Here is a 16809-nt window from a genome sequence, read left to right as displayed (position 1 = left end):
CTTTTGCGCTCGCTGTAAATATATTAGGTTTTTGCGCTCGCAAATTTGCTGTTCGCCTTTTGACTAAAAAAGTTCTGTGTTTGTGTTCTGCGCACAGGTTTTGTAGGAAAGGTTTTTCTTCTCAGGCCGTCATATATATTCATTTTCAATCGAGTTTTCCACCTCTGTCTCAAAGTGTCAATAACGCAATCTGTCCATTTTTAGGTATTCATCCCCTTGATTCCAAATCGGTGATTGAGGAGCCAGAGAGCTGGGTGGAATACGAATCAATAGCGAATCAACCAGAATGTGTAGCGATCGGTCCGTGCGGATTAGATTACCAAAGAGATTTCTCCGAGCCCAATGTGCAAAAACAAATATTCGAAAAGCAACTAGAATTAGCGATTCAATTGAAAAAGCCAGTTTTGATACACGAACGATCTGCTCAGGAAGATGTTTTGAATATACTCTCAAAGTACGTGAACTGAATCGAACAAGATAAAAAAAATCTGAACGAATGATATGCTAAAGACGTTTGTTTCTTCTATTTCCATAGATTCCCAAGCATAACACAGATAGTAATTCGTGGTTTTATGGGCTCAACTGAAGACGCTTTAGTGTATTTGTCTCGAGACTATTACTTGGGTTTCACTGGCTATCTCTGCAAAGTAAGAAAAGCCATTTTAATATTAAATTTTTCTTCTTTTTCAATTTCTAGTAAATATTCAGATTACCGTAAAAAAGATCATCCATCATAGAATAATGGGTAATGTTTGTGTTTTGTTCTCAAATGTTGACAGGATAAATCTGATACGGGTGTTCGAAAATTGCTCGAAGGCGGTGAATTGCCGCTCGAGAAAATTTTGGTCGAAAGTGATGCTCCGTTCATGTATCCCAATACTCGTGCTTCCAAACTTCCACAACACGTTAAAACTGGTATCACTGAACGCTCACAACTCTTTTTACATAGGTCGGTTTAGCCATTTTCAATTCCGTGAACAATGACTCAATGAAGCAGCGGACTTGTCGGCACACTCGTAGATTTAGCATTTCACTTGCTTTGGCGATTCGTGAGTTGCCGAAGCATCATATATGCAGTGCACTCGATATTTAACGTGAAAACCTATATTCGCTACATCGAAGTTGGCCGAGGTATGATTTCGTTTGCGCGTCGCATAAGCAATTTACTTGCGATATAACGTGAATCCCTATATACTATATATCCCAAGTGAATTGCTTACGCGCTACGCGCAAACGAAATCATACCTCGGCCAACTTCGATGTAGCAGATATAGGTTTTCACGTTAAATATCGTGTGCACTGCATATATGATGCTTCGGCAACTTACGAATCGCCAAAGCAAGTGAAATGCTAAATCCACGAGTGTGCCGACAAGTCCGCTGCTTCATTGAGGATGAATCATTAAATCAGCTGACACAGAAAATTATGAATCGAATATTTCTTCTTTCTCCATACAGATATTGCACATTTCAACGAAACGAGCCCTGTAGCTTGCCGGCAATTGTTGAAATGATTGCTGCCTTAATGTGTAAAAAACCAGAAGATGTGGCCTTGGCGACCGCCTTCAACGCACTCAAACTTTTTGGTTTGTCACAATGAACAAACAAAAAGGAATGCGTTGCGACTGTTTTGTATGATTTCAAAAATTTTAAAAACAAATTCTCATTTCAATTGGACAAATGGCACAAAAACACACACAAATACACATATTTTTTAGACAAATATTTTGATATTGAAACTTTTTGTCAATATGACATGAATAATATATTTAGTAAATATTACCTGTTGTCTTGCCAAAATTTCTACATAGATTATTTACAACGAATACGATACTATTTTTTTCTTCAATTGTTAAGTTTCTGATTCGGCAGATTGTTCTGTTGAAACACCTCAGTTTATATATATACGAATTGCGAAACGAGCCAAAAGATGTTACAGATATTTTTTTTTGTCATATCGTCAAAAATGAAAAATGTTTTGAATATAATGAGCCCATTTATATTGAAACATATCAGGTACATTCTTATTACCGTTGGAGCTATTATTGATGATGAGGTTCTTGTTAGATTTATATATTTTGCAATGTGCATCATATCACAAAACTTGAGATTGTTTCTTTTTTTTGTCTAAATTTACTATTTGTTGATAAGCAAATTCAATGTATTTGTGATCACATGACAGCTGAATATTTAAAACGGAAATTGTTTAGTGCTAAATAATTGTTTTCGACACATTGGTTCACATTACTGAAATACTGGAGGTACCATTGAAGACAGAACACCCTGCACCCTATGTATATACAAATGAGATGAAATATATTTTTGTAAAAATTGACTCCAATTTTGGCGTTTCATTTGTACAACGAAAACGCGATCAGCCATGAATAAGGTAACATACATGAATGAATTTGTAAGTATATTCAGTGAATATTAGCTCTAGGATCAAGATAATACTGGAGAAGGTTAGGGAAAAATAAAAAATCTCAAACAAAATTTGTTTAGAAATAAAAAAAACATTCAAAACAACAAGATTGAACGAGATTGAAACGTATGAAAAGTGGAGCATATTCCTTTGAACGAAAAAGTCGCAATTATTCAAATGCATGTAGTTGGACATGATCGAATGAATGGTAGCAATAGTAACAGCGGCGCGACGAGAGCAGCTGTAAACAGCATATTAGGACATTGTGTGCATACGTAAGCGCGCTCAAGTACGCGCGCACGCACATGCATGCATCAGAGTGCAACTAAATTAGTTCAGGATAGCGAAAACGTTGAAATAACGACGACGTAACAGAATAAAGAAAAAAACCACCATAGCGTGAAACAATTGTTCTCTTTTATTCTTGTGCGTTGTTCGTAATTTTCGTTCCACCTTTTTTTACGCACATTCACATAACAAATACACAAAATGTTTGCTCACTGAAATGTTCTTGGTGCATTTATTGATGTGTGGCAAAAGGTTTTTAAATCTAACATGTTGCAGGTTCCAATATGTTGAAACCATTTATCAGGTGGATTGCATCTGTGCGTTTGTTCCCCGCACCGAATTCGAAAGGAATGAGCAAGAAACAAAAACCGAAGAGAAAGGAAGAAAGAAAGAAATAATAAAACAAGAAAAAAAAACAGTTAGAAGATCGTTGCTTAAATTCGGCAGGTGGAAGTGGTTATTATTCGAGCATTGAAATATGTATTTATGATCAAAAGGAATAGTTTTTGAAAACTTCCGGTATTTATGAGAAATTTACGATTCGTACCGGTCTTTCTAATCCCAGGCGGTGTACAATAGAGCTATTAAAATACGAGCGACCAATCTTTTGCCGCGTCTTTCTTTTTTTTCAATCGCCAGAGCATATGTCCTCTTAATGAATGTATACTTTTGGGTCACTTGTGCATAGCTGCTGCATGTGTATGCGCGAGACAATGACGAAATTAAAAATGAAATGTAAAAAACGAATGCGATGCAGAAAGAGAGGAAGAAAAGAGAGAGAAAGGGCATGTGTGTGCATTTGGCATTTTGAATATGTTATACAAGTTCATGGTAAAAAAATACTATTCCCAATTATCTTATAATCCAACATTTGTGTGCACACTAGATTGAGTCTGACTTGGTTCACCATTTCATCATAGTTTTTTTCTGTGAAATGCATAGGACCTGTAACTTTTGTCTGTCATCAACTAAATTGCATCACAAAAGTATAGAATTTTGTTTCTTTTGACATCTCAAAAACAAGGATTTTTGCGGAACAAAAGTAGGCAATTGAAATGAAATGATGAAGTTCGTGAAAATCAACATCATAACATAACTTTACTTATTACTTTTATAAGCTTATCTTTTTTTTCAGCCAAATCCGATTCAAATGGCAAACAATATGGAAAACAAAGGAATCAGGCATAATATTCAACAGAAAATTTTCTCAAGTACAATTATTATTGATTGAAAAACCTTCATAATGAATTTCAGTTTCATCTGTGGTCATACAGTGGTTGCAACAAACCTAGTGACAAGGTTATCGTGTTAAACTAACGTTTCGACCATTGGTAATTATTTCAAGTTTTACGATCGCAGTAACAGATTTCCATAGATTTAATTTCGATCGTATTCTGAAAATATTACAAAGATCAGAGTTTGCATTTCAATTGAATGCATCCGTTTGCTGAATTCTCCATCTGTGCAACCCGTATTGGCATTTCTTCGAAAATTTACTGAGTTCCAAGTCATCAGAGCGATTTATACTAGAAAGAGATTTCATAACTATTAATCCATTCATGATAAAAAGGATCACTCTTTTCAGTTGATCATTTTCTTGGTACAAATCGAAAATTGTTCGATGTTTAATTGATGAATGAAGCATTCTGATGTACACATTTATGGGTAACTCTTCGACATTTCAAATACGAAAACAAAAATATTAAAAACAATTTAAAATTCGTACAAAAATATGCACGCAAAGTATCTGAGTCGAATTATTGCGACTTTCAACTTATGTATCAGTATAATTTTTTTTGAGAACTGAATACAATTTGACCAATAGGGCAATACGCATAAAAAAACCTACGGGTGTATTATCAATTGTTGTAAAATCAAGTAATCAATATGAATGTGATCTACACAGTTATTGCAACGGTCACATCGTTGATCTTACCATTGGCATATTCATCGACCTATCCTTATACTTGCGTTTGGTTCTAATCATTACTCATTAATGTCATAAAATTTCGTTCGATCGAATTCTAACCTATTACACAAATCTGAATTTGACTTTTCATGGGATATTGCGATTGCTTAATATTCACACAGGTATGGATACGGGCAAGTGACGTGTATTAATTCCTTCGAAAGTTTCTTAGGGACTCTTTATTTGTAAAAGAAACAATTGTTCATCTTTTGGACATCAGATTCAACACACAAAATATATAAAATATTTCTTCAGTATAAAAAAAAATGCTCGACCAAAAATTTAGCCAAAACTTACACAAAATAAGTATAAATAAATGCACATATTACAGAGTACTTACATAGATTGAACTTTTGCCTATAATTAAGTCAAACATTTTACGAGCTAATTACTCTAGCATTACGATCAGGTGCAAGTAATGATTGTTCCAAAGTGAAATATATGTTGGATAATAAGCATTTTCGTCAAATAAGTGGGCATTTCTTGGATTTCCAGAAGCAATTCATAACAAATGTATTTGGTAAAATGCCAAGTGTTTCGTAAGCGGCCATCGTTTGTTTGAACAAAACACCAAACAAAACCGAAACCAAAACGAAATAAAACAAAAGCAAAAAAAAAAAATCCAAACCGAAATGGATTTCTGGCCCGAAAAAAAAGGAATGACTAATTTGCCTAATAAATTGATGTTTGCATGCGCACATACACATATGAAACCGAATCGAAACTCGAGTTGGTTGTATTTTTATGAACTATGTGTAAACAAATCGACAGGAATATAAATTGAGAGCGTTCCAGAAAAGGGGAGAAAATTACAATGACGAGAGTAGCAAGCGTAATTCACTTGAATAGTATTCGTAATTAATGCTGTTTTGGGTTTGATCGCGTGTTTGTGTATGTGTGTTTGCGTATCAAATCGAGAGAAGGGACAATTATATCGAGCAAAGTCTGAGAAATTAACATTCTGGCCAAAGAATTATGCTGGCGACAAAATCGTCAGTTGGGAGCCGACTTCAGAAGATGTTGCAAACTGAGATCGCTGAAAATTGATCATTGCATTCGTTTATTTCTTTTAAATTTGGTAATAATCAAATCTTCATGAAATCTGCATTATTCAATTGAATTGCGACACTTCCCGCTGAAAATTACACCTTTTTTTTATTTCGCTGGAAATGTGCAGCTCATTGTTGTTCATGTGCATATTAAATGAGTTTGAATGCATGTCTGTTGTGTGACTTTATATAAATGAGGAAAAAAAAACTCGCCCCGCGTCACACTCTCACACACGAAAGAAAGAGAGAGAGAGAGAGAGAGAGAGAGAGAGAGAGAGAGAGAGAACGAGCGAGAAAGGAATGCACATAAAGTGTAATTTGGTCGAGGCTCAGCGAACACGACACATTGTAGTTGTCGCCCAAAATTCGATTCACTAATGGCATCCAAAACCACTACTTATAATGCCTTTATCAAATAAACAACCCCATTTCAGCAGCAGCTACAGCAAAAACAACAACAACAATAGTGGCAATATCAAACACCGTACACCAAAACGGCACCGATTAATTTGAGTAACACGGTGTCTTTTCATCGATTATTAGCGATAACACGCGATTGCTGTAGGCTCATTTTTTGTGATTTGTAAAAATGATATTGGAAATTAACGCATTTTGTTTGACGGCAGCATAGAGTGTGTGATGGTTCAAATGGAAACCAAAGAAAAAAATGTCACCGCATTTCAAAAGGTGTTATTTTGCGCGCGCCATACATCTACATTCAAATGCAATGAAGAAGAAAAGGATGTTTCAATTCCAGTTTACCTCACCTGAAATGAAAATCTATGCACACGGTACCTGATGCAAAGAAATGGTTCTATGGAAAACAATAAAACCTAGCTGCTATCGAATTAACACAGTCATGAGTGAACATCCAAATTGTGCATATGTTAATTTTTGTAAGCATTTGTTTGCGCCGGATTTCATCGAGCCTATCTCATTCTTTATCTCTTCCCTTCTCTGTCTTTTTCAATGAAAAAAAGGAACAAATGTTTTTTTCGGGTGGAAATACAAAACAGAAAATACCATTACTTCATAATAAATTGCGCGCGCGAACCAGCCGAAACGAACATAAAGCATAATAATATAGCGGTGGCTGTTCTTTAAGCAGCAGCAGCAGCAGCAGCAGCAGTTCGTACGCTCAACCGTACATGTGCACAAAACTGAATTGAATACACACAGCTGAACAGGTACATGATACACCTTTTGCACCGACCAACCGACCGATCGAATGAAATAAAAAGCGAACGATTACAATAATACATAGAATATAAACGAATCATGTGTATTTTGAAGGAAAACAAAATAGGAACGAAGAACAAGAAGGAGAAAAAAAAGCACCATCGAAACTGAAACATGCATTTTGTTGGACGGTAGCAATGTAACTACAATGTTTCACAATACATTTGCAGGAAATTTTTGTTCACCATCATTGTGTCTTCGTTTGCCGCACCATTCGAGCCCTACATACATATATATACATGTACACGTATATTCGCTCGCCAATATTATATCGACGGCTGGTTTTATTGTCTTCAATAGTTCTTTCTCTGTTATTGTGTCGTGTGTGAAACACGACGATGACGCTCGTATACACGCTCCAATGGCGTTCTGTCTCTTGCATACGTTAAAAAGAGTGCGGCTCGAAAGCGGGCCGAAAGAGAGCATGTGAGTGAGTAGCAGAAAAAAAAATGAATATGCACGAGAAATGAAACGAACAGCAGAAGTAGAAAAAATAAAACAATACACAACAACCAAAGAACACATTTGCACACATACACACGCACACATGTGGACGAAAACCACAGTTCCGATTCTATAAAATAGTAAGCAAAAGGAAACCGAAGAATAACACGCGTTCGAACAGCGGATATTCCAAACCCTTGTTGGTATTCGCCTCTGCCAGTCAGCCAGCCAACCAGCTCAACGGCCAATATATTTTATATCAAAATAGTTTTAGTTAGTCACTTGTTGTCAAGGATACCGGTCACGTTGCTCTGGATACTAAACAACCAAACAAAGTTTTCAATTTTTCGTCGGTAAAAGACGAAACATAGAAATCGGCTGTTCTGTTTTTTTTTTTGTTTCTTTCTTTTGCATACACCTTTACCGTGTGTTGTTGGTGATCCGCGCATTTTCACAATTTTTTCTGTAATAAGTGTTTTCGGGATTTCATTGTTGTTGTTTGTTACCTCTACGAATTGGCTGGTTTATGATCGTTTTTTTCTCTCCTCGCTTGGTTTTGTGGCGATAATCTTTCTTCCTTCAAACCACACATCGGTACAAAATTAACCACACCAGAAGAGAGCCAGAAAGAGAGAAGTAGTACGGGTAGTAAAGGAAAAACGGAAAATTCGTTTCGTGTATGTATATTGAATATTGATACTTATACATGCTTAGATACATATCAAAGAGCATACATTAAACAGAACAAATAAAAGTATTATAAAAAAAACGAGAGCTTATTGCACGTTATTAAAAGTAATTTTGCTTGATTTTTGTTTTAACACACACTCAAAACGCAAATCGAGCTACACAAAAAGGAAACATTTCCCAGTCGTAGGACATTTGTGTAGAGAGAGAGAGAGAGAGAGAGAGAGAGAGAGAGAGAGAGAGAGAGTTAAAGGGGGAAGGAGAGTACAGTGTAAGCGGGGGAGAGAGAGAGAAAGAAATGTGGTGGTTTTTTCTCTCTTTCTTTCGTATTTTCTGTAGGAAATTGCCCTACGAACGGTTCATAAAACGCCACTTTTGTTTGATTGCACTCGATGTCGACCAAAAAGAATCGCGCAATATTCGATTTCGAGTGTTGAAAAGTTTATTCGATAAAACTTGGTCAGCGAATGCGGTTCACTATTTGGTGGCTCGTGAGTTTCTTTTTTTTCCTCCACATATCGTTGGGCCATTTTTCTTTCAAATTCATTTTTGAACTTTTGATTTCGGTTCATTTTTCTTCAACATTCAGTTTATCATAATTTTTTTTTTTTTGGTTTTTCGGTGTGATAAGTTTGATATTATTTGAAACGATCAGAAAAAATCAAAAAGGAAGATAGAAAAAAAAAACGAATAAATTTTTACAAAAGAAAAATTGTTTATTGCCGCTTGGTATATGATAATTTTGTGGTTTCATTGACTTCGACTTGATATTCTATTAAAACGTTCTAATCTCTGGCAAGAACATTTACTTCAAATGGATCACATTTGTACAAGTTCAAGTAAGTGCAGTTTTTGTTTGATTGTTTCAACACTTTATTATTATCTTCTTCTTTTTTTCAATGCGTTCTTGTTCGGTTGAAGTAATTTTCTGTTATGTTCTCTAACATTTCACGTTCATTTTCATTATTGATCGTGATTATGTAAACGATCAAAACTTTGAATGAGAATGAGATTTTGAGTGTTTTATTGTGAATAATTTCTCCGACACTTCAACAAACCGTGATATTTTCTGCTGTGCAATTATTGGCTTCTAAAAAAAAATTATATCAATAATCCTTGAAATATTTAATTTGAACGAATTTTCGGCTTTTAAGTAAAGGGGCCATCAATTGCAATGTAAGAGAATATTTAGATAAAACCGTTGAAACTCTAAGTCTTTTTAAAGACATGAAAAATTATAATTTTCATCAAGTACATATAATGTCACAAAAGAATGTGTGCACATGTAAAAATTCGCCCGTTTCGACATAGATATTTCGTTGAATCGACATGAATCTCATTCCACCTGCATTTTATGTAGATCAATTGAAAGATCATGCCGCCATGTATTTGTTTGTTTGCATAAAACAATCAATTCTGGCACTGAAATCCACTTGATTTTCTCTTTCTTTTGAATTAGTTCATCGCACCGAAAATAAATTCACTGAGAGAATAAGTAATTTTTTATTGTTCTCTTACTCTTAGTTTTATTATTGCATACTATTATTCGTAAACGTACGTTGAGGTGAGCGTATTCAATTTTTCCCGACAAGAGAATAGGCGGTGCAAAGTCAGTAAAAAAAAAATAGCGGCCATGATTTTGGGTTGTTTGTTTTTATTTGGAGTGTTACTAGAGAGAATGTGTGAGAGAGAGAGAGAGAGAGAAAGAGAGAGAGAGAGAGAGAAAGAGAGAGAGAGAGATGGAATGAAAAGAACGCGTTAAGTTTGTTTGATATTATGTGTTTGTTTAACACGTGAGCTAAGCGGTGCCATTCAACGCAGCGAAATGTGTGTACGTATTTTGTTGTTGGTGGTAAATCTTGGCACTGGGAGAATTCACAGTTGTATTATGAAAATTCTGTGGATCTTTTCGTGCCACAATTTAACATTGACATTAAATCAACAAACGGTATATGCATAATGTCTCCCACGTCAATTCTTAATTTATAGTCGGAGTCGAAAAAAAAAACACACACAAGAAGGACAACAATCAAAAGAAGATAAACACATAAAATTGGTGCGAATTCGTTTGAAGCGCGAGGGAATGAAATGAGAATCAATCGGGACTCTGTAAGAGGGTGATCGTTGGTGCATTATTTATTCACTATCTCAATTGGCTTAAGTGTCATTGGAGTAAATAAATGTGTGAGCACTGGATTACTTATTAATAACAATTGTCTCATTTGGCCATTATTTTATTTTGTCTTTTTCTTGTCGCATGAATGCTGTACGCAAGCCACCCTATCCTTCAACCGATTTAACATACATATGTTTCGAATTAAGCTAAGCACCCGAAGAAATGGTTGTTGTTTTTTTTTGGATTTTTATGGTGGCTTCTGAATCTAAAAGGTGTGCTTTATTAGATATTTTTGGTAACGGCGACGCACACAATGTGCCATATATAGATGCGGCGCTGTTTTCCAGCATGTGTTGAGCAGTATCGTTGAACTCAATATCGCATGTGTGCGTTTATGTATAACGAACGAAGCGGTTTAGCTTGCAAAGGCATGTGGAGCGATTATGTGCCATATTTCATAGTGCATAGATCGATGTATGTATGCTTTCACCGTTGTCAGTCATTGTTATTTTCGATGACAATTGCGATTGTAGTCAAATGGATAGCGTAGCCTACGCATGTGTGATCCGACGAAAATTGAATGAAACCAAAATAACACCACCCAAATCGATTCAAAATCCAGTGTGAGACAAGACAGAGAGACACAGACACAGAATTCACTGCAAATGATATGCGTATTCGGGGGTGTTAGTTTTCGTTGTCGACGAGGAGAAAATTGTATGTTTGTTTAGTTATATCAATTTTAACGTATAATTTGAAATTAATGGGCTTAAATGGCCTGATGTAGCAACCCAATGGGTAACAACAACAAAAAATCGTGGAAAATTTCGTTCGAATTGTTCCAACTCGAAAATACACACACGAACACACGAACACACAAACACACGCATACACTCACTCAATTGCGATCAAAAACAATATTTGATGTCATTTTACCTACGCCATATTTGCTACGATAGCGTGCTTATTCTACATGAAAACTGCGACTGCATGACATACCCGAACATTCAAACATGAACGCAAAATACACAACCACACACAATATACGGTGTATGTATACAATGTCCTATTCAGACGTTATCTGACTTCATCTATCCGTTTTAATAATAAGAAACAATCATACTCAGAGATATTAAATGTTGCGCGCTGGGGTGTATGGCATGCGTGCAACCAATATCAATATCAAATGCCAAAACAAGCAAAATCGTTTCAGAAGTATAGCGTAGAAGGAGAGAAAGAGAGAGAGAGAGTTAATGGGTGAATGTGGTAGACAGTGAGAAATAGACATTGACGCTTGTCTATTTGGGTTTGTCGCCAAAATTAGTCAACCATAAAAAAAAAATACAATTAAACAATGCCGCGCGCACAACATTTGGAAATCGTTTTATGATTTCAATCCGAAATTTGCTTTTAAATTGAATGACATTTACGAATGAGTGTGTGTGCGTGTGAGATTTTTGTTGTTGTTGGCAAATTTTTAGTTCCGGTTTTGATTGAAAACCCAGGATTTCTCGTATTGTTTCATTTTCTCGAAAAACCAAAACTTGAAAGTTCTCACTCGATTTATTATTTAACGAAACAATGAATGGAGCTGTTCGCTTCAGCGAGTATCCCATTTTCTTGATAGTTTTTCTTTCTATTTTTTGGTCTCAGTAGTGGGGGGAGAGCGGGTGATGTTACACCTTACATTTGAATTTTTTTCTGTCTTGACTGAGTGAATGGATGAATAATGATTGTTGTAAACGAAACGATTTTTATTATATGCATGAATTGGAAATTAAAAAGGAAGTTCGAGTCAAATAAACCCATTTTTTCGAGCCACACGAAGAACACCCGAAATAACCGCACGACTATTCTTCAACTGTAATTTAAGTGTTATGGTATTTGTTTGTTCCTGTTCGAACAAAGAACTGAACGAAAAAGCTTCGGCTTTTGCGTTATGATCAAGCGTATAAAACACATTATTTCGCTTCGAAAATGCAATACATTTTCGTAATTTGGTGTGGATGGAAATAGCGGATTTAAATGTTTCCAAACAGCAATTTTTGTACGGTCACATGAAGGATAATACGATGGTATCCTATCCTTTGTTATGCATAAATATAGATCCGTTGAATATGCAATGTTTGATGAACTAGAAACGAACACACATAGACACACATGAAACAAACACGCCGTTCTATGCTCCGTCTTTTGGCGTTCTGTCCAAACTTTTGCTATCGCATTTGGAATCATGTTATTTTCTTGGAACAAAACGCTGCTGCATAATATTCCCTGAAAAAATTTCCGTTGAACCAACTTAACAGCGGCAAAAAACGAATTACGTGAGACTTGAAAGTACATGGCAAAGGGTAGCAGCATTGAGATTGCATGCATTAAAAGCTTGGAATAAGTTTCTGCTACTGATGCCGTTGTTGTTATTGTTGTTTTCGTTTTTCCCTCTACATTTTCTTTTGCTCGTATGAATAATTGGTTTCGGTTGCCAATACACATTTTGAATGAACACTGACAACGGAGTCAACGGCAACTGCAAACTAAGAATTCGAGCGCCGTATGATATACACGAAATGATTAATTGAAACCAGACTGGGGCATCATAAAGTTTCCACTTTAGTGTGTTTTACTTCCTTTCCTCGCTACAACATGATTGTCTATTTTCTCTCTATTTTGCTGTTATCAGCAATGTTGCTGCTGTTGTTGCTATCGTTATCGTTGTCGTCATCGTCGTCGCTGCCATGTAGTGGCGCGTCGCATTTTCTTATTTCATTTACGTTCAGCAGGTTCCTGAACGTTGACCTAGCGCACCTTCAATCGATTCAGCGAAAATGGTCTCACTCACTCACTCACTCACTACTATTCGGTGACAATGCTAGTAAAAATGACTGTTTGCCTCGCATTTAATGTCTTATGATTCGATTCGCTGTTTGTTCGCTTGCTTGCCGCTTTTTTTTTATTACGCCAATTGTTGAAACATTTTCGTTTTCTTTGATTTCAGACATTGTTGAAAATAGCTGCGCTCACAAAACTATAAATGGCTCCACAAAATTCGACATTGCTACACGAAAATACCGAACTATCCAACGAACTAAGTCATTACAGTCCAATACCAAAGGAACCGTACTGCATTGAAATATGTATAAACAACACTTATACGGATGAAATCATTAGGCCCGGCAAATCAACACACAAATATGATCGAGTGATATACGAGCAGGTACGAAATAACAACCGTATAACAACTCTATTTACGATGTGCTGTCCTATCGCATAGATAGAATATAGCAAGTCAAAATCAATTGTAAGCAGTAGTTTTCGTTTGAGGATATTCTTCGTTGGGTTTATTCATTCTTTGGTCATTTCAATATGAGTCTGAAATTCTTGTACTTATAACCAAATGTCCATAAATTACATGGTAAAAGAATGGAAGGAAAATTTTTTTTACAAAGACGAAAAAAGCACACAAAAAAACCAAATCCTCTCCATTCGAAAATATCCGATTCACTTAATCATTTCAACACTAACCATGAAAAATGGATTGAGGGTACAATCGAATATAATATTGAAAAAAAAAATTCTTTTCCTTCCACCGGTACGGCGCTCCGAACGCCCAATACACACTAGGTAGAGAATGAAATTCCAATTTGGATTTGTGGCGAACCTAGATTCGTATCAGGCATTACAAACAACACAACATGCAGTGATTTGATACAAGCATTGATTGACGATGAATTAAACAGCAGTACAGTCGGTAAGCATAATTGTTCCTAAGTCGTTTCGTACATAAATAGTCATTATGGGTGATATCCAAAATGAACGAACAAATGAACGAATGGTTGGGCACTCTCTTCCGTTCCTCTCTCGCTCTTGGCAAGCGCGAAACCGCACATATCAACCACCACCACCACCAACACTGCTACCGCCGTTGCCGCCACCGCCACCACATTATGGGGTCCCCATGTTTGTGTAAATGAGTTAATTTTATCCAGAGAGTAAAGAAAAAAAAAACAAATTATTTTCCAATTCAGAGTGATTTCCATAAAGAAGATTTGTTTGCATGCCAAGTATAACAACAACAACAACAACGAAAAAAGCGATTTAGCTCTAATGTGTTGGATATGAGAATAATGTTTTACGCATTCCACACGCGCACACACAATCATTTTGGGGTCTGATCAGCCGTTGTCGACATCGGCGACAACAGCAATTGTTGTCGCACGGCTTTTAATTGACGAAACGGAAACAATTAAAACGATGACCAAGCCACATAATATTGTTGATGTATATATGCAATGCATTTTTACATGCATCAAAATGTTATGTACTCCATCCAAAAACAATTTGATGAAATTAAATCAGGAGCAATCTTGCCTTAGCCCTCCTCCTTCCCCTTCCCTTTTCCACTCACGCGCGTCACACACACAAACACAAACACCTGTGTTACTTTTATTCATGAGAAAGCAAATAATAAAGAAGGAAAAAAATGAAAAAATATATTTAAAAAAAACTACACGCTGTTGGATAGTTTCAAGCTCTAAATGCAAGCAACGCTTGTAACGATAGAAAAAATCGGCCAAAATAGTGTAAAAAAATTATATGTATGTTGGGTCCCCTTTTAGCATTGCAACACCGCGACGTCGTCAGGTTTTATTGTTGGTTTTGGTGGTGCTCACTATATGTGTAACAGTTAACGTTCGTTCATTTGTTCATTCGACGCCGTCGCCACAATTTTAATAAATGGCATTTTTTATTTATTTATTTTTGTCGTAAAGGCAAATTTTGTGTCCGCACTTTGCTACTGCTGCTTTTTTTTTATTTTACACTCCTTTCTCCTCTGTATTGTTTTTTGTTGTTGTTGTTCGTATTCGATTTTTTGTATGGTGGTTGGTAGTTGGTTCTCATTTTGCTATTGCTTTTGCCTATTTCAGATGTCACAGCGTCGCGTGATTTAAATGATTATGTGATTACTGAAAAATGGCGTGACGTTGAACAAGCATTACCGGGCGATACCAAAATATTACCGATTTGGATGGCATGGGGTAGCGTTCAAAATGAAAATGAGGTATGCGCATATTTGCTCATAGTTTAGTCCTTTATTTCTTTCTTCCTTTTTTTCTCTCCATAATAAGCACAACATATAAGTACATATGTAATATGAGTTGGAGCCGAGAGTCAGCCGTTTAGTTTTTTTTTTCCTATCAAACTTTTATATTTCTATCGCAAAGAAAATTGCTTGTACATGGTACATGTTACATGTTACATTCCGTCTCTTTCTTTTCAAAACCGATTGCGGTCGTTTTGCTTTGTGTTGCATTTCAAGTCAGAAGAATGAAATGAGGTTATGCTAATTTGCCCCTCTGTTATAATTAAAAAATGCCGTTAATTTTATAAAACAAAAATTATGGGCATTTCCAAAAAAAAAAGTTTCGTTGTTTTATGAATTTTCGCCACTTAGCATTAAATGCCCGGTTAATATTATTATTCCATTTGATTCACACAACTATATAATCAAAAAAAAAAAGAACTGTAAATGAAAAATTGCTTCGTTTGTTCACGTTTGTGTGACGACCGAGTGAGGAAAAACGAAAAAGAAGAAGAAGAAAGAAAGAACGAGACCGAATAGTAATTGGCAAAAGCACAGGTCTCACTTGAAATGCATTACTCGACGAGTCATGTACTTTATGGTAACAAGTACATGGAATCGATAGAGAGAGAGAGAGAGAATACAGAACACGCACCGAATAATGTGGGGATTTTCATTGTTCATACTCATTCCATTGGCGTCGTCATTTACCATATTGTTTACCGAATAACCGCTTTTCTTTCGTCCATTCCATTTCATTGGTCTTATCAATTCCGAAACTCGGGCGAACTACAGCCAAATTATATAGTGATTTTACATGATGATAATGCGAAAAGAACGGCAATATTGTGCCTTGATGAATGAATAACAACTGAGTGAAACGGAAAAAAGCAAGAGAGTGAGAAAAAAATGGACGAGGGAAAAAAATAATAATATAAAAGTACATAAATATAATGACGGCCCACAGACGATGTTTGTTGGGTTCGGTGAAAGAATTACTTCTCCAGCGATTGAGGCTTGTTTTCATCGTGTGCTTTTTTTCGCTCTGTCTCGTTCTCTCTATTTGAGGTGAAATTCAAACTAAAAATCAATAAAAACAAGGCTGGAACTAAAATAGCTGGTGACTACAGTAACGACAACGGTGACGCCAATCGCTATGATAAACGACATAAACAGGTAGGCAACCATTCATATTTTTTTTCGGCCATATTTTTTTCTTGTTCATTTCACATACAAAACCCGAAAAAAAGAAGATTAGGTTCAACCTTTTTGATACATTCAAGAATGAACACCCTGCACTATTCAATCGACGATTTCGATCGTTCGATATCGGTTGCTGGCAATAAAATTTCAATTATTTTATTTTTTTTTTATTTTTAATAAACACCGCCAAGCTCTGGCTGAATATAATGTGGGTTTTTGATTAAGGTTTGGCCGGAAAAGAGTGCAAGACTGTTACATATTTAAAGTAATAAACATTTAGTAGCGATAATTTTTCATAACTATCAGTTCTCGC

General features: G+C 35.9%; 2 protein-coding genes across 4 annotated transcripts in view; both read left to right on the top strand.

Annotated features, from left to right (window-relative positions):
- Window positions 1-2340, top strand: part of LOC129578346 (3'-5' ssDNA/RNA exonuclease TatD) — a gene marked incomplete in the record, with an annotated part of 3521 nt that extends 1181 nt beyond the window's left edge. Inside the window, 4 exon segments of the mRNA XM_055466753.1 lie at window positions 205-454; window positions 536-647; window positions 780-949; window positions 1458-2340. Coding sequence (XP_055322728.1) covers window positions 205-454; window positions 536-647; window positions 780-949; window positions 1458-1599 — 674 coding nt within the window.
- Window positions 2341-7530: 5190 nt separating this feature from the next.
- Window positions 7531-16809, top strand: part of LOC129578341 (uncharacterized) — a 15540-nt gene continuing 6261 nt past the window's right edge. The window contains exons 1-5 of one of the 3 annotated variants that reach the window (XM_055466740.1): window positions 7531-8087; window positions 13209-13427; window positions 13835-13961; window positions 15139-15272; window positions 16362-16469. In XM_055466740.1, coding sequence (XP_055322715.1) covers window positions 13245-13427; window positions 13835-13961; window positions 15139-15272; window positions 16362-16469 — 552 coding nt within the window. In that variant the 5' untranslated portion in view covers window positions 7531-8087; window positions 13209-13244. Of the gene's footprint in view, window positions 8088-8433; window positions 8937-10132; window positions 10282-13208; window positions 13428-13834; window positions 13962-15138; window positions 15273-16361; window positions 16470-16809 lie in introns of those variants that run through there. The other 2 variants (XM_055466739.1, XM_055466741.1) reach the window with 2 other exon arrangements.

Source organism: Sitodiplosis mosellana, unplaced genomic scaffold, assembly GCF_009176505.1.
Source record: "Sitodiplosis mosellana isolate CC-2019 unplaced genomic scaffold, AAFC_SMos_1.0 Smas_scaffold_6226, whole genome shotgun sequence".
Classification (NCBI taxonomy): Eukaryota; Metazoa; Arthropoda; class Insecta; order Diptera; family Cecidomyiidae; genus Sitodiplosis; species Sitodiplosis mosellana.
The sequence above is the reverse complement of the archived record's forward strand: the minus strand, read 5'-3'. Positions and strand labels throughout refer to the sequence as shown.